The following is a 23791-nucleotide window of genomic DNA, read 5'->3' as shown; positions in this document are numbered from 1 at the left end:
CTTCTGAGCATCTGCAGCAGTAATCCCAGGCTGGAGCAGGAATGCATGTGTCTATTTGAAAGTTACCACAGTTATACTCAGCAATAAAATGGATTGTGTCAAGACTCCACCTCACTCAGTATTTCCAAGTCTCAGTGGTTACAGATCTGCAGGGCCGTCTCCTGTCTTTCATTTTAGACTTAAAAGCTTGGTGTTGCAGTAGGAGGTAATGCAATCATGCCTCTGTACACCAAATATTTATCCATATTGGGGGTAGGGATGGTGTGGGCACCCATTTCAGTCTGCAAATCTGTTGGACCACTGGTGCCCACGTCCCCTGAGCTGCACCCACCGAGCTTCCCCCGCTGCTTGTTGGCCCTCTGGGCTGCAGTTGAGCCCCCCCTTCATGCTCAGTAAGCAGCCCAAAACTTACCTGGGGCTGTTTGTCTCTGTCCTGATCACCATGTTTTTAAAAACATGGCGATCGGCAGCACTTGCCCATAGACTTACACGCAAAGTAGTGCTGTGAAACTAGGGTATATGGGTGATCCACAGCACTTTTTGCATTGGAGAGCTTGGCTGGCACTCTCAGAACCCAAGCTGGGATGGGTTCTCACATCCCTAACTGGGGGTATGGTAGGCAGTTACCAATATTCTGTGGTAGGTTTCCTTCAAATTCTTAATTGAAGTTCTGGCCATTAGTTAATCCAAATTCAACTTCACATCACCTTATTTCAGAATTTGGGGGCAAGGGATTAGAATCCTGGTCCAAGATTGGAGAAGCCAGGATTGAAATCCCCATTGAGACAAGAAGCTCCTGGATGACTTTGGGTCAGGTACTGTTTCTCAGACTTGCTTACTTCAAAGGGTTCCTGTGAGAACTGTGTGGATGGGATGATGTGGGCCAGGGGAATTTCCTTTGCTCCTCCTTTGAAGTAGTGAAGAGGACCTAGCAGCTCCTGCTTTTCCCACCCTGCCTCCTTCCCCCATTGCAGAAAGGAAGTGTGGTGATTAAAGATTGGGTTAGAGCCCTGACACCTCTTTGTTTGAGCCATAGGGTCTAGGCTGCTCAACTTCACTTTCCTAACAGGGAAAAGTGATACAGAACAAACTGTGGTCCCTGGCCAAATTGTTGTTGCTTGGCCAAAGTGTTGTCTCTGGGTCAGGGAGCAAATGATGTCACATAGGCATCAAGGGCTGGGTAGAGGTCATCCACTCCCCACCCAGAATCTAGTTCTACACCCATGGCTTATATTGAGAAAATGGGTCAAAGAAAGTGCTCTGAAACTTGGCAGTGTAAGGGAGCTGAGCTTGAGGATGGTTCACACTCATTTTGATTTGAGGAAGAAAGGTCAAGGAATTCATTATTTATATGATTTTAAAGTTTGGCAAGTGCCCACCAGCAATTCGACAGATATCCCCACCCCCACCCCCATAGACTTGTATAGGATTTATTTTGTAGTACCATGTCTCTGTTTGTTCAGTGTCTTTTTTTACTCTTTTGTGAAGCAGTTTGTGACATTGACACAAATGGCAGGATAGAAATAAATAAATAAATATTAACACTCAAACATACATACCACTTTAATTTAGAGGATGTCTGCTGAGGATGTTCAAGAACTAATATTTTTCATGACAACTCTTCTTCAAAACATTTGTAGAACCATACCCCATCTGGTGCATCCAATACATATAGGAGCTTGTTCTTCATCCACACACTCTTCCCCACTCACTGAATGTGAGGAACAGTGGTGGTGGAAAGGGGCCACTTGGGATAGAAGTGGGAACTTCCAGTCTCATAAGGTCTGGCTGGGGAGTGCTAGGTGTTGCTGGACTTTTTCCTGTCTAAACATACAGAGGAACGTGCCCTTAGATATGCATTACACAAGTGAAAGAACATCTGAGCTCGCCCCCTCCCCACTTCTTGGCATAGATGGCATACCCTGTGCTTTAACTCCCTCTCTATCCCCTCTATGGTAAGTATGATGAGGGGAAGACTGGCACAAAGATACCATCAGTATACGGAGGGGTGTGGAATGCAGGAAAGGACCTATAGCCAAATGTTTTCCTTATGACAGCAATAGGTGTGCCAGACTAGTCATATGGTTATTGTATTATGCATTATTAAGATAATGTGCATGCATATTTGAATATTCTACAAATGGGAATTTGTACAATTTTACAAGATTTGTACAAATGGGAATCTTTGGGTAGCTGGATTACAATCCTTACAATTATTTCTTTAGTACGTACTACAGCCATGTCCAGAATTACCTTTCAAAAGTAAAATTCCTTTATTGGAAAAATTAAACAAAAAGATGGTGGACATACACTATTAGAAGTATATGGTGCTTATTTCATAACTTCCACCACCCAACCTCCATCAAAGACATCAAGCAAGAAGCAATCATAATGGGACGAATATTTTCATCTGTCATAAATTCAAGAGGTTTCATTCTACACACAAAGGTGTGATGCTTTCTACAAAATAACCCAAGATCACATTTTGTGCAGGCCCTCTGAATTACATTAGAGAAGCTTCCTAGGAAACACAGTTAACTTATTCTATCAGCAGAACGAAGGGATAAAGTTTAGATAGCATAATGCTGCCTCTTTATTAGCTGCTCCCTGTTGTTCAAATCAGGCCTTGCCAAAATAATGTAGCATTTTGGGGAAAAGATGCAGACCAATAACCCAGCACCGGAAACCAAGATGGAGAAGATTTCCACAGCCACCATGTATTTTCCTCTTGTGCTTAGGTAGGTTGGAACAAAAGTCAGCCAAACACTGCAAAAGAGTAGCATGCTGAAAGTGATGAATTTGGCTTCATTGAAACTGTCAGGTAACTTCCTCGCTAGGAAAGCCACCGTGAAGCTAAGAATGGCTAGGAATCCCATATAGCCCAAAACACAATAGAACATGGTGACCGAACCTTCATTACATTCCACATTGATTTCTCCAAACACTGAGTGCATGTCCAAATCTGGGAATGGGGGAGAACTAGCCAACCAAACAGCACAGATGCCGACTTGAGCAAGAGAACAGGAGATGACAACAGAATGTGCCAATCTTTTCCCCACCCATTTCTGAAAAATGTTCCCTGGCTTGGAGGCCATGAAAGCCACAACCACAACAATAGTTTTGGCCAAAACTGAAGAAACTGCAACAGAGAAGATGATGCCAAAAGCTGTTTGTCGAAGAAGGCAGGTCACCTTATTGGGCTGTCCAATGAAGAGCAAGGAGCAGAGGAAGCAAAGAAGAAGAGACATGAGGAGGACATAGGTAAGGCTCCGGTTGTTGGCTTTGACAATGGGAGTGTCCCGTTGCTTAACGAAGACTGAGAGCACCAGAGCTGTGACTAGAGAAAAGAAAAGAGCCAGCAAAGCTAAAGTGATTCCTAAAGGGTCTTCAAAGAAAAGGAAGCTTTTAACTTTGGGAATGCACTCATGTCTGCCCTTGTTTGCATATTGATGTTCTGGGCAGCTGATGCAATAATCCATGTCTGAAAGAGGAAAATTATTATTAAATAATATTAAATATTAAATCTATTTTGATTGTTCTCAGGGTAAGATGTTTCTTTCCAGTTCCTGAGATTCTTAATGGTAATCTCAATGTGATATGACCTGCATATCCTAGACTAACATTCTTTAACAAGCAATGTGATAGTAGCCAGCCATTCAAGTGGAGGGAGGAGACACTTTCATTAGGATTTCTCCTCCCTGTAGAAAGCTTTGTCCATCTCCCTCCACAACAGTGGCAGATCAGGAGAGGGTAGTAATGACCTGTCTACCCGATCTAATTTCATGCACTTAATCTCATATAGGAAAGAGGAGAGAAAGGCAGGTAGACAAAGCATATCTCAGTGTCTGGACTGAGGTACACTTGGTCTACTGGCCTGTCCCACCCATGGGGCCATCTACAACCATTTGCCTTATAGGAAGGATCCCAGAAGTGGAGGAGGCAGATGAATACTACCTCAGGTCCGGATTTTCCACCCTACCCTCTGCAACAAGCCAATCTACCACATCGAGTCATATGGGAAGTATCCTGATCACTTGTTGAGTTTCTTTTTAAAAAAGCACTACTGGTTATTGTTAATAAATGTATGTTGATACTATGTGTAACATGCTATGGAAGGATTTATATCCAAAAAAGGCAGGATATGAAGGCAGTATTTCTGATAGTGCCTCATGCAGCTGAGATTTGTCTCAGGTAGATTTTCATCAGAGCATTTAGGGTGCCAGATAATTCTAAAAATATGTACATAAATATACAATGCAGGCACATAGTGCAATCCTATCATTTTGACTCAAAAGGAAAACCAGTTCAGATCAATGGACTTACTGTCAGGAGCCCTGAAAATAAGCCCTCCCATTATGGACAGGGGATAAAGTTTTTAATTTGGTTTTGGTTCACTTTTCTTAATCTGTTTTCTTTCTTTTTTAATTATAAAGCAAATAACTGTAGAAAAATGGGGAACAGATTAAAAAGCACATCCTTTAGCCTCTTTTCTGAATTGTCCAAAGTCCAGCAATGGCAGGTATCTGTATTCCCTAGATTAATTCAAAATTTGATCCAAGTCATGTGTGTTAACAATGTGTCTCCTACCTGTCTGGTTTGTGATTTTCCCTTCTGGAAATGAAGCACAATCATAGCAACAAAATTTCTCCCCCTTCTTCTTTTTTCTGCTGTAACCAGGATGGCAACCCAAATGAGACCAATAGCACTTACTCTCATGAGCCCTGAAAATGAGCACCCTTGTTAGGGAGAAGGGATCATGCCTGGAATGTGGTTCTGGTTCGCTTTTGTTTGTTTGTTTTGAATTATCAAGCAAATAACTGAAGATAATTGGGGAATGGAAAATAAGCACATCCTTTCGCCTCTTTTTCAATGGCCCAAAGTCCAGCAATGGCAGGCTTGTGTATCCTCTAGATTACACCTATTGTCTTTAATCCCATATAATTGCATATTTGATCCAAGTCATGTACGTTAACAATGTATTTCCTACCTGTCTGATTTGTGATCTTCCCTGCTGGACATACAGCACAATCATAGCAACAAAATTTCTCCCCCTCCTTCTTTTTTCTGCTGTAACCGGGATGGCACCTATCATTACAGAGAGAGGAGGGTGGCACCTACCCATGAACAAAAGGAATAGCTCTGAGTAAATGTTTGCAAAATATTTGTTTAAAAATTGTATACTGGTAAATAGCAGAGGTATTGACATAGAGAAATAACAATGATGTTCCTCAACCACCTTCCTGTGATGGAGGAGCGTTCAACAGCAGTTTCCTGTTCATGTTCCTCAGCAACTTGCAGAAGAGGCACATGGACTCTGATACTGGAAGTAATATTTGCCAAATATGAGTAGTGGTCATTAATAGCCTTATCCTCCAAGAACGTATCTGATCCTATTTAAATCCATTAATGTTGGTGGCCATCTTTCCATCGTTTGGTACTGAATTCCAAAATTTGACTATGTGCTGTGTGAGTGATTTCTTTCTTTTATCTTTCCTGAATCTCCTACCAATCAGCTTCATGGGAGGACCCTGGGTTCTAGTATTATGAGAGAGGGAGAAAAATGGCTCTGTATCTACTTTATCTACACCATGCATAATTTTGTACACTCCTATCATGTCTCTTCATAATTACCTTTCTTCTAAGCTAAGCAGTCCCACAGATTCTAACCTTCCCTCATAGGAGAGTCATTCTTCTCCCCTTGATTATTTTGGGTGCTTTTTTCTGCACTTTTCCCAACTTTTTAGGTGCAGTGACCAACACTGTACACAGTATTCTGAGTGTGATTGGACTATTCATTTGTATAAGGACAGTATGATATTGGCAGTTTTATTTTCAATTCATTTTTCTAATTATGTATAACATACTGTTTGCCTTTTTCACAGCAGCCACAAACTGGGCCAACAGTTTCATTAAACTGTCCACCACATCCCCAAGGTTTCTTTTTTGGTCAGTCACCACTGTCTTGGATCCCATCTGCACATATGTTAAGTTGGAATTTTTTGCCCCAGTGTGCATCACTTTACGCTTGCTTACAGTTACTGCATTTGCCATTTTAATACACATTCTCCCATTTTAGTGATATTCTTTCGAAACCCCACCAATCCTTTTGTTCTGTTTTGACTACCCTAAATTTTTTTGGCAAGATCGGCAAACTGGGCCACCTCACTGCTCATTCCTAATTCCAGATCATTTATGAACAAAATAAAAATCATTGATATCAGTAACTATCAATAAATATCCCTGTGGGACAACATCCTGCCATTGTAAAAAATGACCATTTATTCCTACTCTCAGTTTTTGTTCTTTAAGCAGTTACTGATGTATAAGGGGACCACACTTCCTATTCCATTACTCTTATGTTTGCTCAGGAGTCTTTTGTGACTATGTCAAAGGTCCAATTAAACAATGTCTACCAGATCACCTTGTCCACGTATTTATTGACACTCTCAAGGAACTCTAAAATGGTTAGTGAAAATAGCTAACTTTGTGGAAGCCAATTTGGTTCTTTTCAGCAGGGCATGTTCCTGCATATGCTTACTAATTTTCCCTTAAATAATGGTTTCCACCAAGTTATCCAGAAGAAGTGTTAAACTAAATGGCTGCCATTCAGTGGATCCCATTTTAAAACTAGGCATTACATTGGCCATTCTCCAGTCCTCTGCTGGTACAGAGGCTGATCTTAAGGACATGCTACATATTTTTGTCACAAGATCTGCCATTTCATTTTTTTAGTTTCTTAAGAACTCTAGGATGGGTACCATCTGGATCTGGTGATTGATTAGCTTTCAGGGTTTTTTTTTTTAATAAGGTCAGGAACGTTATCTCTTGTCACCACTATTTGTCTCCATTCCTCAGAGTCGCTTCCTGAAAATGTCAGTTCAGGCATAGCTATCTGCCCTACATCATTCTCAGGAAAGACATATGAAAGGAACTCATTTAGGGTAATCTCCACAACCTCTTTTGGTACTCTTTCAACTCTGCTTCCATCAAATAGTCCTACTTCCTCCCTATCCAGCTTCCTACTTCTGATGTATGTATATTGTTGGCACAGATGTTATTAGTGATATGCATTTCAAAATCCTTGGTGGAGAGTCATCCCTATTGTCTCTTTTCATTTCCATTGGGCAAGGTTGTGTTCACATTTTTTCTCCTCATTTGGACAAAACCTGCAGTTTCTGAAGAAAGCCTTCTTTTGTGTAATAAAAGCATATTGTGTAATATGCTTTCAATATAACCAAATTAGGTTTTTTGGTGGGTTTTTGTGTGTGTATTTTGTTGTTTTGGTTCCCATTATTCAACTGGCAGAAAACAAAGAGACTTGCTTTTTATTATTGTTATTTTGCTCTGTCAGTCAGTTGATGATTGCCTACATATGCATCCATTTAATTACTTAACAAATATGTAACAACTGGCAGGTTGAGGGCATTTTGGAAGGCAAGACAAGTCATAGGGAGCAAAAAAAAATGGCACACAACCCAAGCAGCCAAAGCAAGGTATTCAATGGTGTAGGGGGCTTACCCAAACCAGCCCCACAAATGCTTACTAGAGCAACAGGAACTGGGGAAGGAAGTCACTAGGGATGTACGAACGTTCCGCCATGGATCTCGGGGAGGCCGAATGCCAGACGGGACTTACCTGGGGCATATCTTCCTGGCGGCAGCGGCTCCGGCGGCGGTTCAGCGGCGGCGGCAACGGCCAGTCTTCTGACTGGCTGCCGCCGCCGCCATTTCCAAGTTTTTAAAAAAACAAAAAACAAAAAAACGTGATAGGCTACGTAAAGATTTAGGTAGCCTATCACGACTAAATTTTAAAAAACACCTTGATAGGCTACGTAAATGTTTACGTAGCCTAGCCTATCACAAAACAAAAAACGCATGTACGCAAATGGTGGTGCCCATGGGCGCCGCCATTTGCATTCCTCATTTTGGCACGTCTTAGTCTATGTAAACATTTACGTAGACTACAGCGAAAATAAGGGGAACGCAAATAGCATAGCATCTACGCTATTTGCGTTCCCCTTATTTTCGCCGTACTCTACGTAAATGTTTTCGTAGACTAAGACGTGCCAAAATAAGGAATGCAAATGGCGGCTCCCATGGGTGCCGCCGTTTGTGTACACGCATTTTGTTTTGTTTTAATCTTCCGTGATAGGCTACGTAAACATTTACATAGCCTATCACAGCTGACTGCAGGGACGCAAACGGCAGCGGCTATGGCCACCGCCATTTGCGTCCCTGCTAGCCAGTGGCCGGATGTCCGGCCACTGGTGGAGATGGCTGGTGGCTCCACAGAATCCCTGCAGAGCGGAGCCGGCCAGCCAGGATCCGGGGGGGGGGAGGGATGGAGCACCTCCCCCCCGGCCAGAATTTCAGGGGGAAGGACGGAGCGCCTCCCCCCCAGCATCAACATAATCCGCGAACAGGTAAGTGACTTTCGTACATCCCTAGAAGTCACTACTTGGAGTTTGATGTTTACTGTCTAGGGGCTGAAGATGCTTAAGGGACCCTGTTATATTTATTTATTTTCTTTTAAATATCAGCATACAATTATGCTTGAAGAGCAAGGAGAAACTCTAGTGCTGATTTGATGCAGATTCCATTGGGAAGGGAGAATTGTTCTGTGATAGACCATATACATATCATGCCATCACAAATGGAATTCATTGTATCTCCAGCTAGATGGATCAGGTAGCAGCTGATCAAGTAGCAAAGTCCACTTCTCTGGACCCTGGAGAACCACTGCCAACCATAGTTGATAATACTAGATGTGCAAAAACGTTCACTTGGCATAATCCAGCTTCCTACATTTCTATGATGGTATAAGGTCTGAGCCTCTTCATGGATCACTGCCTTGTTGTGGTGAAGGGGCTTACGTAACTCAGTGAAGCCATAAGCTATGCCGTGCAGGATCACCCAAGATGGACAGGTCATGGCGGAGAGTTCTGACAAAATGTGGTCCACTGGAGAAGGAAATGGCAACCCACTCCAGTATTCTTGCCAAGAAAAACCCATGGAATGTATCACAAGGCTAAAAGAGATGATTGCGGAAAATGAGCCCCTCAGGTTGGAAGGTGTCCAATATACTACTGGGGAAGAGCAGAGGGTATTTCCAAGTAGTGCCAGAAAGAGTGAAGCGGCTGGGCCAAAGCAGAAAGGACACTCAGCTGTGGATGTGTCTGGTGGTGAAAAGAAAATCCGATGCTGTAAAGAACAATATTGTTTAGGAACCTGGAATGTCAGATCAATGAATCAAGGTAAGTTGGAGGTGGTCAAACATGAGATGGCAAGATTGACATCTTGGGAATCAGCGAACTAAAATGGACAAGCATGGGCGAATTTAATTCAGGTGACCATCATATTTACTACTGTGGGCAAGAATCCCTTAGAAGAAATGGAGTAGCACTCATCGTCAATAAAAAGGTGGGAAAAGCAGTACTGGGGTACAATCTCAAAAATGACAGAATGATCTCAGTATGAATCCAAGGCAAACCATTCAACATCACAGTAATTCAAGCCTATGCCCCATCCACTGAGGCCGAAGAAGCTGAAGTTGATCGGTTCTATGAAGACCTACAACACCTTCTAGAACTAACACCAAAAAAAGATGTCCTTTTCATCATAGGGGATTGGAATGCTAAAGTAGGAAGTCAAGAAATCACCAGGATAACAGGCAAGCATGGCCTAGGTGTACAAAATGAAGCAGGACAAAGACTAATAGAGTTTTGCCAAGAGAACACACTGATCATAGCAAACACTCTTTTCCAACAGCACAAGAGGCGACTCTACACATGGACATCACCAGATGGTCAATATCAAAATCAGATTGATTATGTCCTTTGCAGCCAAAGATGGAGAGGCTCTATACAGTCAGTCAAAACAAGACCTGGAGCTGACTGTGGCTCAGATCATGAGCTTCTTGTTGCAAAATTTCGGCTTAAATTGAAGAACATAGGGAAAACCACTAAACCATTCAGGTATGACCTAAATCCTATCCCTTATGAATATACAGTGGAGGTGAGGAATAGATTTCAGGGATTAGACCTGATAGACAGAGTGCCTGAGGAACTATGGACCGAGGTCCATAACATTGTTCAGGAGTTAGCAACTCAATCCACCCCAAAGAAAAAGAAATGCAAGAAAGCCAAGTGGCTGTCTGATGAGGCTTTACAAGTAGCTGAGGAAAGAAGGGAAGCGAAAAGCAAGGGAAAAGGGGAAGATATATCCAACTGAATGCAGAGTTCCAGAGAATAGCAAGGAGAGACAAGAAGGCCTTCTTAAATGAACAATGCAAAGAAATCGAGGAAAACAACAGAATGGGAAAGACGAGAGATCTTTTCAAGAAAATCAGAGATATCAAGGGAACATTTTGTGCAAAGACGGGCATGATAAAGGACAGAGAAGGCAGGGACCTAACAGAAGCAGATGAGATTAAGAAGAGGTGGAAAGAAGACACAGAAGAACTATACAGGAAAGATCTGAATAGCCATGATAGTGGGGTCACTGAAATTGAGCTGGACATCCTAGAGAGTGAAGTCAAGTAGGCCTTAGGAAGCATTAGTAACAAAGCTAGTGGAGATGACAGTATTCCAGCTGAGCTATTTAAAATCCTAAAAGATGATGCTGTTAAAGTGCTGCACTCAATATGCCAACAAGTTTGGAACACTCAGCAGTGGCCACAAGACTGGAAAAGGTCAGTTTACTAGGGATATCAGAGAATTCCACCACAGATCTTGGTGAAGCCGAATGCCAGTGCATTCGGCCCCCCGAAATCCATGGCAGAATGAAGCCCCCATCCCCCCCAGAAAAGGCATGCGAAACGGAGCACTTACCTGCTGCCGTCCGCGGTGACTTGCGAATGGCGGCCGCATCTGCAGGGACGCCATTTGCATCCCTGCGGAGGCCATGATAGGCTATGTTAAGTATTTACATCACCTATCACAGCAAGGAAAAACAAAACAAAACAGCGGACGCAAATGGCGGCTTTGCGTTCCCTTTTTTTCGCCATTTTAGCCTATGTAAATATTTACGTAGGCTAAAATGGCAAAAGAAAGGGAACGCAAATGGCGGCTGCCGTAGCCGCCGCCATTTGAGTCTGCTGCTGTTGTTTCTTTGCATGCCGAGATAGGCTATGTAAATATTTAGGACACCTTTCACGGCGAAATACAGGGACACAAATGGCGGTGGCTATGGCAGCCTCCATTTGCATCCCTGCAGGCTGCCCAGTGGCCGGATGTCCAGCTGCTGGCGGCCCCGGCCGGCGGCTCCGCAGCATCTCCGTGGAACAGAGCCGGCCGGACAGAATTTTGGGGAGAGGGACGAAGCGCCTCCCCCCACCGCAAATGTCACCCTTTGAAAAGGTAAGTGACTTTCGTACATCCCTACAGTTTACATTCCAATTCCAAAGAAGGGCAATGAAAAGGAGTGTTCAAACTACTGTACAATTGTGCTCATTTCACATGCCAGCAAGGTGATGCTCAAAATCCTACAAGCTAGGCTTCAGCAGTATGTAAATCGAGAACTACTGGAAGTACAAGCAGGGTTCCGATAGGGATGGCAGAGAATTTCTCCACGAATTTCCGGGAGGCCAAATGCCAATGCATTCGGTCCCCCGAAATTGGTGGTGAAATTCTCCGCCGGCCCCCTGCCCCCCCCCGGATGGGACTTACCTCATGCGAATGTCCCTCTCGGCGGCAGGTCCCGGCGATGGTTCGCCGGCGGTTCGGTGGGGGCGGCAGCGGCAGCGGCGGCTGGTCTTCTGACCGGCTGCCACCGCCGCCATTGCAAAATAAAAAAGGGAAGTAAAAAAACACACACACACACCCGTGATAGGCTATGTAACAATTTACTTAGCCTATCATGGCTAGATTTCCAAAGTCAGCCGTGATAGGCTACCTAAATCGTCACGTAGCCTATCACGGGTGACTTTGAAAAAAAAAAAAAGCACGTACGCAAATGGAAGCGCCCATGGGGCGCCACCATTTGCGTTCCTTAGTTTGGCACGTCTAGTCTATGTAAAGATTCACGTAGACTACGGCGAAAATAACGGCAATGCAAATAGCATTCCCTTATTTTTGCCGTAGTCTACGTAAATCTTTACGTAGACTAGACGTGCCAAACTCAGGAATGCAAATGGCGGCGCCCCATGGGCGCCGCCATTTGCGTACGTGCTTTTTTTCCCCCCAAAGTCACCCATGATACACTACGTGACCATTTACATAGCCTATCATGGCTGACTCTTGAAATCTAGCTGTGATAGGCTACGTAAATCGTTATGTAGCCTGTCACGGGTTTTTTTTTTCACTTTTTCTTTCGCGGCCAGGGAGACGGGGTGCTTCTCCCCGGCCTGAATTTCGGCCGGGTGAGGCGGGGCGCCTCCCCCCCCGGCCTGAATTTCAGCCAGGCAAGGCAGGGCGCCTCCCCCCCCGGCCTGAATTTCGGCCAGGCGAGGCGGGGCGCCTCCACCCCCAGCCTGAACTTCGGGGGGAGAACCGAAGCGCCTCTTCCCCACCACGAAGCAAGCTGTGGGTCCAGGTAATTCCCTTTCGTACATCCCTAGTTCCGAAGAGACAGAGGAACTAGAGATCAAATTGCCAACATTCTCTGGATCATGGAGAAAGCAAGAGAATTCCAGAACAATGTCTATTTCTGCTTCATTGATTACGCTAAAACCTTTGATTGTGTGGATCACAACAAACTGTGGCAAATTCTTAAAGAGATGGGAGTACCAGACCACCTTACCTGTCTCCTGAGGAACCTGTATGAGGGTCAAGAAGCAACAGTAAGAACCAGAGATGGAACAACCAATTGGTTCAAAATTGGGAAAGGAGTACGACAAGGCTGCATATTGTTGCCCTGCTTATTTAACTTATATGCAGAGTACATCATGAGAAACGCCAGGTTGGATGAATCACAGGTCGGAATTGAGATTGCTGGGAGAATTATCAACAACCTCAAGTACACAGGTACCTCTTAGCCATGATTTCTGAGAATCCGGAAGTGTCCTATATAGAAGGGATAGGGAACCTGTGGCGCATGGGCTGGGAATGGCCCATGGGAGGCATAATGGCCTATGCAGCCTGCGAGCTTCTCTCCTGCCCTTATCTCTGATCAGTAAGTGGAGGCTTTTAAATAACCATCCATTAGTGTAAATGGAAACTATTAAAAGCTTATTTGGAATATGAGGGGGAGGGTCACTGCTGGAGTTGGAAAGGATAATTCTCTTCTCAGTTCTGTACTGTTATGAACTAGCTCTCTTTTGAGTGATCCACACTGACTCCATTTTGAGACACAGCTAATAAGCCAGGAGTCATCATCCCTAGCTTCAGCAAAGGTGGGAGTAGGGATGTATGAACCCCACACTGTCCAGTCCAGGAAGGGGCCCATTTAGGGGCAATTCAGACCACTCAGGGCCCTGCAGAATCTTCCAGAGCCCATCCGCATCCACTGGAATTGGCAGAGCGGCTCTCTGGATCCCTATAATATGCAATACTAGGGGTGTACAGATTCCCCACCATCTGTTCCAGTGGGGAATCCGTGGGCGTGGGGGAGGTGATCCGTTCCTCCACTCCGGAATCCTTCAGAGCAGTTCCTCTCCACTAGGATTTGGGGAGGGGGACTGGATTGGGGGCGCTTACCTTCCCTCCTGCCATCCAGACCCATTCGCCTTCTCCCATCCAGACCCATTCGCCTCCTCCCTGTCCCTGCAGATTGCCTTTAGAAAAAGTCTTTAAAAAAAGGTGATGGGGGGGGGATGAGCCCATAGACTTATACGCAAATAGAGTCATGAATCTTGCATATAAGTCTATGTGTTCATAGGCTCATATGCAACATTCACCACTCTATTTTGCATACAAGTCTATGGGCATGTCCCCCTGATCGCCATCTTTTTTTTAAGACTTTTTTTTAAAGGCAATCAGCAGGGACAGGGAGAAGGCGAACTGTTCTGGCTCAAAGAAGCAGCCAAGTGCCATTCCACCTCCAATCTTCCTGGAGCAGAGGTAAGTGGTCCCGATCCACTGTGGATTCCTGAGTATTCCTCATTTGAATCCACAACAGATTTCTCTGACATCCCTATGCAATACACTAATGGCCGCTGTCATTAGCATATTGCGGCAAAAAATACAGCTGCAAATGGCATACTGTATGCCATTTGAGGCTGTAAAGCACTGACTTTGACTTAAATACAGCTGTAAACAGCTGCAATTTAGGTCAAAGTCAGTGCTTTATGCCATTTACAGCTATATTTTTCCCCACGATAGGCTAATGGCAGTCGTCATTGGCGTATCACATCTCATAGAGAGCTGGAGAGCTGCTCTGAGGGAACTCCTCCAGACCCAGAGGTAAGTGTGGCTTCTCCACTATGGACTCCAGAGGCTGTATTCTTTGGAATCTGGCCTCATTTGAGTCCGCGGTGGAAGTCCTCTGCATCCCTAGGTGGGAGAAAGGCTGAGAATGGGGCTGAGAGCTCGGATAAGAGTAGATCAAGCAATTCAGTTTCTAATAGCCTTCCTAAAATGCATTTCCCAAAGGCACAGGTGGGGGTAAAAGATGAGCAAAATATGTATGTGCTGTGTAGCAAGAGTGATATCTCATAAGGTACTGGGTCTAGTCCTTGCAATGTGCTCCTGTTGTTGCACTCCAGCCTTGATACGTGTCATTAAGACAGCCATTAGTTTGTAAGATCATATTTTGTTAACAGAATGGTAATAGCAAGAAGGACCCATTAGGGCTCCTGTTTCCAGCAAGTACAGCCATTATACCCAAACACTCTCTTTGGTTATATGGAAGAAGGTCTATTTATTTATTTATTTATTTATTTTATTTATTTCATTTCATTTCTATACCGCCCAATAGCCGAAGCTCTCTGGGCGGTTCACAAAGCTCTAGGTCTAGCTTTGTCTTTATCCCATAGCAAGTATCACCACTTCCAGTGCTTGTGAGTGTTGTCTGGTTTATCAAGGTTGTGATGTCACCGCCTTTCTCTGAACTGTATAAAAACTGTCAGGTTTGGGCAGCCTGAGATGTCCCCCTTCTTCTCAGAGGCATGGGCCATGTTGCTGTCATTCCCAATCTTCCCAGAGGTATGGGGCCATGCTGCTGACTTCCTCCTATTCCCAGAAGCATGGGGCCATGCTGCTGGAATCACTACATGCCTCACTCCCCAGGGATAAGGGGCCATGCTGCTGCTGAAATCACTTGAGTCTCTTCTCCCAGAGGAAAGGCTCCATGCTGAAATCACTGAAGGACTAGCCGCCTTCCCACTGAAATCACTAGGCTCCTTGCTTGCCAGAGCAAGTTGCCATCACTGAGTGCCCTGCTTCCCATAGTCAAGGCTTCCTGTTCTCCACCTGAGGCCAGGAATTGCAACACTTGCTAGTTTGTGTCTGCAGGAAAGGGCTTTAGTCCAGGAAAGGTATAATGCTCTTGGATGTTCTTAGTTCAAAATGTAGCCTCCACTACCCTCTTTCTGTGTATGTGTGTATGCTTCTACCTTTGAGAAGACTCTTTCCCACAGTCTCAAAAACTACTTTTAGGCCTGAAGTTCAGCTTTGTTGCAGATGCAGCTAATTTCCCATCTTGAGGCATAACTTAATGAAGCCTGGAGCATCCCAACTGGTATGTGTTAACAATTCCATTTGCTCAGCTAACTCCCCCAAACTCAGTTTGAACGTCTGAATCTCTGTAAACCTCAATAAATGTGCCATTATGGCACGTTATCCTCTTCAATAGTGTCTGAGTGTCTCTTTGGGTAGGAATTTTTTTTCTTAGCCATAGACACTCTAATTGCCAAATGGCCAGGTTCAGATGATCACCAGAGAAAAGAAGGCATAGTGGCTTCTTTTACCCACTCCCAGGTGCCTGTTGCATGGCTGCCATTTCCCTAATTACACCTGGCATGGGTTATCTGGTCATCTGAACATGGCATAGCACATGGAGCATAAAATGATGCCTCAACTCTGCCTTACTAGTGGAGGTCTTCCCTAGAACTGACTGACAGGCAATGGCCACACTCAATAGTTAGTGGGTCCTTCCACTTCTTAAACTGGTTTAGAGTAAGACTTCTAAATCATTCAGTGACAAGTAACTGTGTCAGTTGAGAGGTAATGCAGCTATAGCCAAACCTGAATGAAACACCCATGCCACTGAATTCTGTCCTCATTCACAATGAACTTTTTGCCAGGAGGAGCCTGTGGATCCAGTCTTCCCACTTTGACTCTGATGTAGGACCTATTTGGGAAAGTCACCAGGTTTGTAATATCAAATCCAGCTGCTAATTCTCCATGTTCATTGAATGCAACTTCATCTCCTGCACTGTTGTTGAAGGAGATCCTCTGAATCAAAGAGTAAAGCTAGAACGAAAGAGAAAGGGATCAAATATATTAAAAAGACTTTCATTTCAAAGACCTTTCCATGATGGAATGAGATATGCGTTTATGAATGAACACATTTATGATTTTTAAAAAGTAAGGGTGAGATAGATTTTTATCATCATCATCATCAAGAACACCAGCATTATCACCATCATATAATTTTAGGTAATCCAATTAATATCCTGATTAGCAGGCTATTCAGGATAGAGAAAGAATAACTTCTTCTCACAGCACATATTTAATCTGTGAATTTGGTGCCAAAGATATCTGGATGGCCTCTAGTTTAGATGGCATTAGGCAGACTTTTGGGAGAGAAGTCTCTCAATGGGAACCAGTCATGATGCATACTGAAACCAAGTGGTCCCTGCCATTCACCTCTCTAGCTGTAAGAAAGGGAATGCTTACAGGATTTTTTTCTAAGGAGGTCCCTACAGATGACAACGGCTTAGACAGAGCTGGCAGCAGTTCAAGCAAAAACCTGAAAACAGGTGAAGCAAAATGGAGGGATGATCAGTATTAAGGTGGCTTCCTGCAACTGGAGGGAGCTGAGAACTCTGGGGCAAATATGAAGCCAGCATTATCAGGCAAAGTGCTTCACCAAGTACCTGTTGGGTACCAAGGTCCACAGTGTCAGTGTTCGCCTGTTAGCTGGCCAAGTCAGGGACTTCAGGTCAACTACCACACCCCTGTTCCAGCAAATGCTCACTTGGTAGAAGCACTTGGGATGGAAGTATAATCAATAAAGAGGACTACAAAATGATTATGTTTGCTTTGTTGTATGTTACTCTTTGTTGCTTGCTGAGTGGCATGACTTGGATGTGTAAAGAAAGCATGTATTTACTGTATTTCCTTTATAAAAGGCACAGGACTTCTAAGTTCTCATTCTCAACTATGCCTTGGTGAAGCCATTCTCATTAAACCCACCCTTGGCAGTGAGGATTGGGTGAAAAGGACCCTGAGACACCCTGCCTATGATAACAGATACATGCAACACTGAGGTCCAGAGGCACTTTGCCACTAAATACCAGCTGTTGGGATCAAGAACAGAAGTCTCTTGCCCCATGTCTTCTTTTTGAGCTTTCTAGGGGCATCTGGCTGGCAACAATAGGAACAGGATCCTGGACTAAATGGACTACTGAAATACAGTACTTCCTATGATAGAAGAGTCATGGCAAGGGAGTACATCCCACTTTGGACACTGGAAAACAATGGTGATCAGTGCAACTTTTTTGGTTGGTGGTATTGATGAGAGAACTTCCAACATGGTCCTTCAGTAATACATGAGGCTATAAATAGTCATAGCATCAATCTCTGGAAAGCAGCAGAAGGATTTGATGGAGATAAGTGGGACAAAAGGAGAGTGTTTATCCTTTACAGAAATTTGGAGGTGTTATACCTGAGTACTGAGTGTCACACCATTATATGGCGCTCAGGTTACAAAAATAGACTTTTATCAGTAAGGGAACATTACCTGCCAGGGTTCCACATCATGAGAAGCCAATCTGCTCTTATCCTCCATTGCTTTGTGCTTGGTTCTAGATGAGTACATGACCTGAAAAGCATGCACCAGAGCATACACAGCATTGTAGATGCTGTAGCTGTGGCCGGTCATGCTCATTTCAAAAAAAGGTGCAGTAAGGCTCCCCAGCCTCTCCTCTCCAGAACAGGATTCACTTAATTCATTTGGGCTGTGGGAATTTGGAATGGAACAGTCAAATGCTTGCTCCCAGAAATCCTTGATAAAACCATCTCCATTTGCCCCAGATGGGTGGATTGTTTGAAGAAATTCTTGGAAGCCAAAAATCTGTTTTGACTGAATTGTGAAAGAGATAGCACCATGGAGTGCCTGGATCTCAAAAACCTTTTGGAAGGAATGCAATGTGATATCAATTTGAGCTGTCATAATCCACACTTTCCCTGAAGAGCTCATCTCCTCATATTCAGCAGGTGTTAGAGAAGCCAAAGATCTTACAAATACAATACCCTTCAGCCGTGCAATGGATCTATTTTCTCCATAAATAACAACTACATTGGCTTTGCTCTTCATGAAAACAGGAATATCACTAAGATAGAGATCAATAATCTCATCTATGCTAAGGAGATGTATGTTCTTTGGAACAATTTCTGTGAATGCTGAACAGATTCCATTCTGGGACAGCATTGGCTCCAAGACCTGCAAGAAATGCTCTCCACCTTCATTATCCAATGTAATGAGTCCTACCCATTTCCATCCAAAATGGAGGAGTATCTGGATGATTCCAAGGTACTGTATATCCTCTTTGGGGACCATGCGGTAAAAGGGGGAGAAACCCATTTGATCACTCACTTTTGGTTCAAATGAGCCATATGAAATCTAAAAAAAGAAAAGTTGGTGAGGGGAGAGACATTGCAGAAATTGAAAAGAGGGTCTGAGGGCTTCCAAATATTCTTGATATATATTCTAAGTCACTCATATGTTCAATATCGTCTGCATTTTTTATCCAGAAGGATCCCCAAGGCAACATACGGTGTTCCAACAACTATTAAAACCGTCCAATTACAATTGCATGCACATATTTCCTGCCTCTTTTACTATGTGATATTTGCATCCATCCTTGTTTACGCTGAGGTAGACAACACAAACCTGATTTTTCTTTCTTCATTAGTCACTCTCAGACTCAGTTCAGACCACATCAGTGCATATCTGAAGTTAGGATTCAGTTTTGCCCTGATGTATAGTATTTATGGGTGCTTACATTGAACCTCATTTGCCTTTTCATTGCCCGTTCAACCAGTATGGAAAAAATCCTTTGGGATCTCTCCATCATTCAGTTGTGTTTTCCTGAACTGGAGCAATTAGGTTTTATCTGCAAAATTAGCCACCTCACTGTACCTCCCCTACCTCCAGATAGTTTTGTGCACAAGTTAATAGAACCACTTCTTCCTTCCGCTCGCTGTCTGAACAGCCTGTCAAACCTACTCTCTGATTCATTTTCTTTACTAGTTTATTTATTTGATTTGTACCTTTGCACCAAGAAAATGACAATCAAGGTGGCTAGTTCTCAGTCCATAAGAGGACCTGCTGTCTTAACCCAATGCTTCACCCAATGCTTAACCCAAGATTATTCTGGAACCTTTGATGAGAGATGTTGTCAAAACCTTTTTGGAAGTCCAAATTGTGATTCATAATTTTCATTCTATCTATGACTCACAAATTGTAAGGTGCCTTCCATTCCATTGTCTACTCATTGACAGAATTGGATTCTTTCCAATTGCTTGAATTTTCGCAAATTTGCATTTGTGCAAAACCATTCAAAATGCATGAATCTCCTTGAAATGCTCATTTTCATGCTTTAGCCAATGGAGGAAATGGGCATTTTGGCCTTTGATATTGTTTTAAATGTCAACAGCCAAAATAAAGATATAAATATAAAGATATAAATAATATAAAGATAAGACACCGGAAGATGAGCCCCTCAGGTGAGAAGGTGTCCAATATACTACTGGGGAAGAGCAGAGGGTATTTCCAAGTAGTGCCAGAAAGAGTGAAGCGGCTGGGCCAAAGCCAAAAGGACACTCAGCTGTGGATGTGTCTGGTGGTGAAAAGAAAATGCGATGCTGTAAAGAACAATATTGTTTAGGAACCTGGAATGTCACATCAATGAATCAAGGTAAGTTGGAGGTGGTCAAACATGAGATGGCAAGACTGAACATCGACATCTTGGGAATCAGCGAACTAAAATGGACAGGCATGGGCGAATTTAATTCAGGTGACCATTATATCTACTACTGTGGGCAAGAATCCCTTAGAAGAAATGGAGTAGCACCCATAGTCAACAAAAGGGTGGGAAAAGCAGTACTGGGGTACAATCTCAAAAATGATAGAATGATCTCAGTATGAATCCAAGGCAAACCATTCAACATCACAGTAATTCAAGCCTACGCCCCAACCACTGAGGCTGAAGAAGCTGAAGTTGATCAGTTCTATGAAGACCTACAACACCTTCTAGAACTAACACCAAAAAAAGATGTCCTCTTCATCATAGGGGATTGGAATGCTAAAGTAGGAAGTCAAGATCACCGGGGTAACAGGCAGGCATGGCCTTGGTGTATAAAACGAAGCAGGACAAAGGCTAATAGAGTTTTGCCAAGAGAACACGCTGATCATAGCAAACACTCTTTTCCAACAGCACAAGAGGCGACTCTACACATGGACATCACCAGATGGTCAATATCAAAATCAGATTGATTATGTCCTTTGCAGCCAAAGATGGAGAAGCTCTATACAGTCAGTCAAAACAAGACCTGGAGCTGACTGTGGCTCAGATCATGAGCTTCTTGTTGCAAAATTTCGGCTTAAATTGAAGAACGTAGGGAAAACCACTAAACCATTCAGGTATGACCTCAATCATATCCCTGATGAATATACAGTGGAGGTGAGGAATAGATTTCAGGGATTAGACCTGATAGACAGAGTGCCTGAGGAACTATGGACCGAGGTCCATAACATTGTTCAGGAGGCAGCAACAAAATCCGTCCCAAAGAAAAAGAAATGCAAGAAAGCCAAGTGGCTGTCTGATGAGGCTTTACAAGTAGCTGAGGAAAGAAGGGAAGCGAAAAGCAAGGGAGAAAGGGGAAGATATACCCAACTGAATGCAGAGTTCCAGAGAATAGCAAGGAGAGACAAAAAGGCCTTCTTAAATGAACAATGCAAAGAAATCGAGGAAAACAACAGAATGGGAAAGACTAGAGATCACTTCAAGAAAATTGGAGATCTCAAGGGAAAGTTTTGTGCAAAGACAGGCATAATAAAGGACAGAGAAGGCAGGGACCTAACAGAAGCAGATGAGATTAAGAAGAGGTGGCAAGAATACACATAAGAACTATACAGGAAAGGTCTGAATGTCCCTGGTAGCCATGATAGTGCAGTCACTGAACTTGAGCCGGACAGCCTCGAGACTGAAGTCAAGTGGGCCTTAGGAAGCATTAGTAACAACAAAGCTAGCAGAGATGACAGCATTCCAGCTGAGCTATTTGAAATCCTAAAAGATGATGCTGTTAAAGTGCTGCACTCAATATGCCAACACATTTGGAACTCAGCAGTGGCCACAAGACTGGAAAAGGTCAGTTTACATTCCAATTCCAAAGAAGGGCAATGCCAAAGAGTATTCAAACTACCACACAATTGTGCTCATTTCACATGCCAGCAAGGTGATGCTCAAAATCCTACAAGCTAGCCTTCAGCAGTATGCGAACCGAAAACTACCGGAAGTACAAGCTGGGTTTCGAAGAGGCAGAGGAACTAGAGATCAAATCACCAACATTCACTGCATCATGGAGAAAGCAAGAGAATTCCAGAAAAACATCTATTTCTGCTTCATTGACTATGCTAAAGCCTTTGATTGTGTGGATCACAACAAACTGTGGCAAAGTCTTAAAGTGATGGGAGTACCAGACCACCTTACCTGTCTCCTGAGAAACCTGTACGAGGGTCAAGAAGCAACAGTAAGAACCAGACATGGAACAACCAAGTGGTTCCAAACTGGGAAAGGAGTACGACAAGGCTGCATATTGTCACCCTGCTTATTTAACTGATATGCAGAGTACATCATGAGAAACACTGGGTTGGATGAATCACAGGTCGGAATTAAGATTGCTGGGAGAATTATCAACAACCTCCGATATGCAGACGATACCATCCTAATGGCAGAAAGTGAAGAGGATCTAAAGAGCCTCTTGTTGAGGGTGAAAGAGGAGAGTGCAAAAGCTGGTTTGAAACTCAACATTAAAAAAATGAAGATCATGGCATCTAGCCCGATCACTTCCTGACATATAGAAGGGGAAGAAATGGAAGCTGTGGCAGATTTTATTTTCTTGGGCTCCAAGATCACCCCAGACAGTGACTGTAGCCATGAAATTAAAAGATGCTTGCTCCTTGGGAGGAAAGCTATGGCAAACCTAGACAGCATAGTAAGAAGCAGAGACATCACCTTGCTGACAAAGGTCCGTCTAATCAAAGCTATGGTTTTCCCAGTAGTAATGTATGGCTGTGAGAGCTGGACTATAAGGAAGACTGAGCACTGAAGAATTGATGCTTTTGAACTGTGGTGCTGTAGAAGACTCTTACGAGTCCCCTGGACTGCAAGGAGGTCAAATCAGTCCATCCTAAAGGAAATCAACCCTGAGTGCTCATTGGAAGGACAGATACTGAAGCTGAAGCTCAAATATTTTGGCCACCTAATGCAAAGAGAAAACTCCCTGGAAAAGACCCTGATGGTGGGAAAGACTGAAGACAAAAGGAAAAGGGGATGGCAGAGGATGAGATGGCTAGATAGCATCACCGATGCAATGAATATGGACTTGAGCATGCTCCGGGAGAGAGCGCAGGATAGGAAGGCCTGGCGTGCTATGGTCCATGGGGTCACGAAGAGTTGGACACGACTGAACAACTGAACAACAATTGTTTTAAAAACATATTTTTCTATGACTAAATTTACATAAAATTCCAGAATGTTAAAAACAAACAAACAAACAAACAAACAACTGCTCCATCCATGCAACTTGGGGAAAGCTGATCCACTGTGGAATCTGCTGGTCAAGCAGAACTCATTTGATTCCATTGCGGATTTCTCCAACATCCTTAGGTTAGGATCACAAGGGCAGGGAGAAGGCAGCAGTAGCCCCTTCCCCTCCCCAGCAATCCTGAGACAGCCAGGGTGGCTGCTTTACTGCCACAAATGGGTCAGGTTCACAGGGATGGGGTCAAGGCTGCAGTGTGTGTATTTCCCCCCACTCTAGTATTTTTTTTATTTTTTTATTTGCAACATTTATATACTGCTCCACATCTAAACAGATCCAGAGCAGTGAAGAATGAAAGATTAACTGTGGCTGGTTAGCAAAGAGATCAGACTGCTGGAGCTTCACGAATAAAGGATGGTAGAGAAGATTTTAAACAGAACCTTTGGAGAAAGATGCCAGGAAATGGGAAGAATCTGGCTTGGGTTACATCATACATATGAGAAAAAGGTGTAAATGTTGCTGATTGTGCAAATGGGGACAGGGAGGAAATAGGCCATGAGCTTATGGTGAAACATGATAGCCAGTCACAGAGTCCTAAGGGCCATAGAAGAAGATGCACATGGCAAAGACATCTGGGGAGGGACACTGTGTATAGGTGTTTCTATGCTACAGCTAGAAGCTTCTGAGACAAGATTACCTGATTTTAAAGGAGAACATAGATATAGTGAATATAATGGAAACATGGTGGGATTGATTGACTGATTTGATTTGTACCCCACTTTTCTGCCAAGAAAAAAATGGCACTCAAGGTGGAATGGAGAGAACCAGAAGGATACAATCACCTCTGCATAAAATACCTATAGGAAGGCCAGAGAAGGGCCTGCTGGAAGTGGTGAAACTGCTCTTGTTGAAGAGGGCATTGTG

At 43.6% G+C, this 23791-nt stretch overlaps 1 protein-coding gene across 1 annotated transcript; it reads right to left on the bottom strand.

The window, feature by feature from the left end:
- Positions 1-2570: 2570 nt before the first annotated feature.
- On the bottom strand, positions 2571-18659 carry LOC146342613 (vomeronasal type-2 receptor 26-like). Its single transcript, XM_084808619.1, has 4 exons — positions 17841-18659; positions 16121-16348; positions 4988-5114; positions 2571-3481 (listed from the first exon to the last, which is right to left on the bottom strand). The coding sequence occupies exons 1-4, from the start codon at positions 18657-18659 to the stop codon at positions 2571-2573; spliced, it is 2085 nt and encodes a 694-aa protein (XP_084664745.1).
- Positions 18660-23791: the final 5132 nt, after the last annotated feature.

This window comes from Heloderma suspectum, chromosome 6 (assembly GCF_057233095.1).
Source record: "Heloderma suspectum isolate Gila_16-S chromosome 6, 16-S_ref, whole genome shotgun sequence".
Classification (NCBI taxonomy): domain Eukaryota; kingdom Metazoa; phylum Chordata; class Lepidosauria; order Squamata; family Helodermatidae; genus Heloderma; species Heloderma suspectum.
This window is presented reverse-complemented; position numbering and strand designations above follow the sequence as displayed.

Excerpts from the sequence above, each read along its gene's own strand:
- LOC146342613 (XM_084808619.1), bottom strand. The coding sequence starts at position 18,659 with ATGGTCCCCAAAGAGGATATACAGTACCTTGGAATCATCCAGATACTC. Across the intron at positions 16,349-17,840 it reads ATGATGTGGAACCCTGGCAG|CTTTACTCTTTGATTCAGAG; the intron begins GTAATGTTCCCT and ends CTTTCGTTCTAG. Across the intron at positions 5,115-16,120 it reads GGCATGGGTGTTTCATTCAG|GTGCCACCCTCCTCTCTCTG; the intron begins GTTTGGCTATAG and ends GTTCATGGGTAG.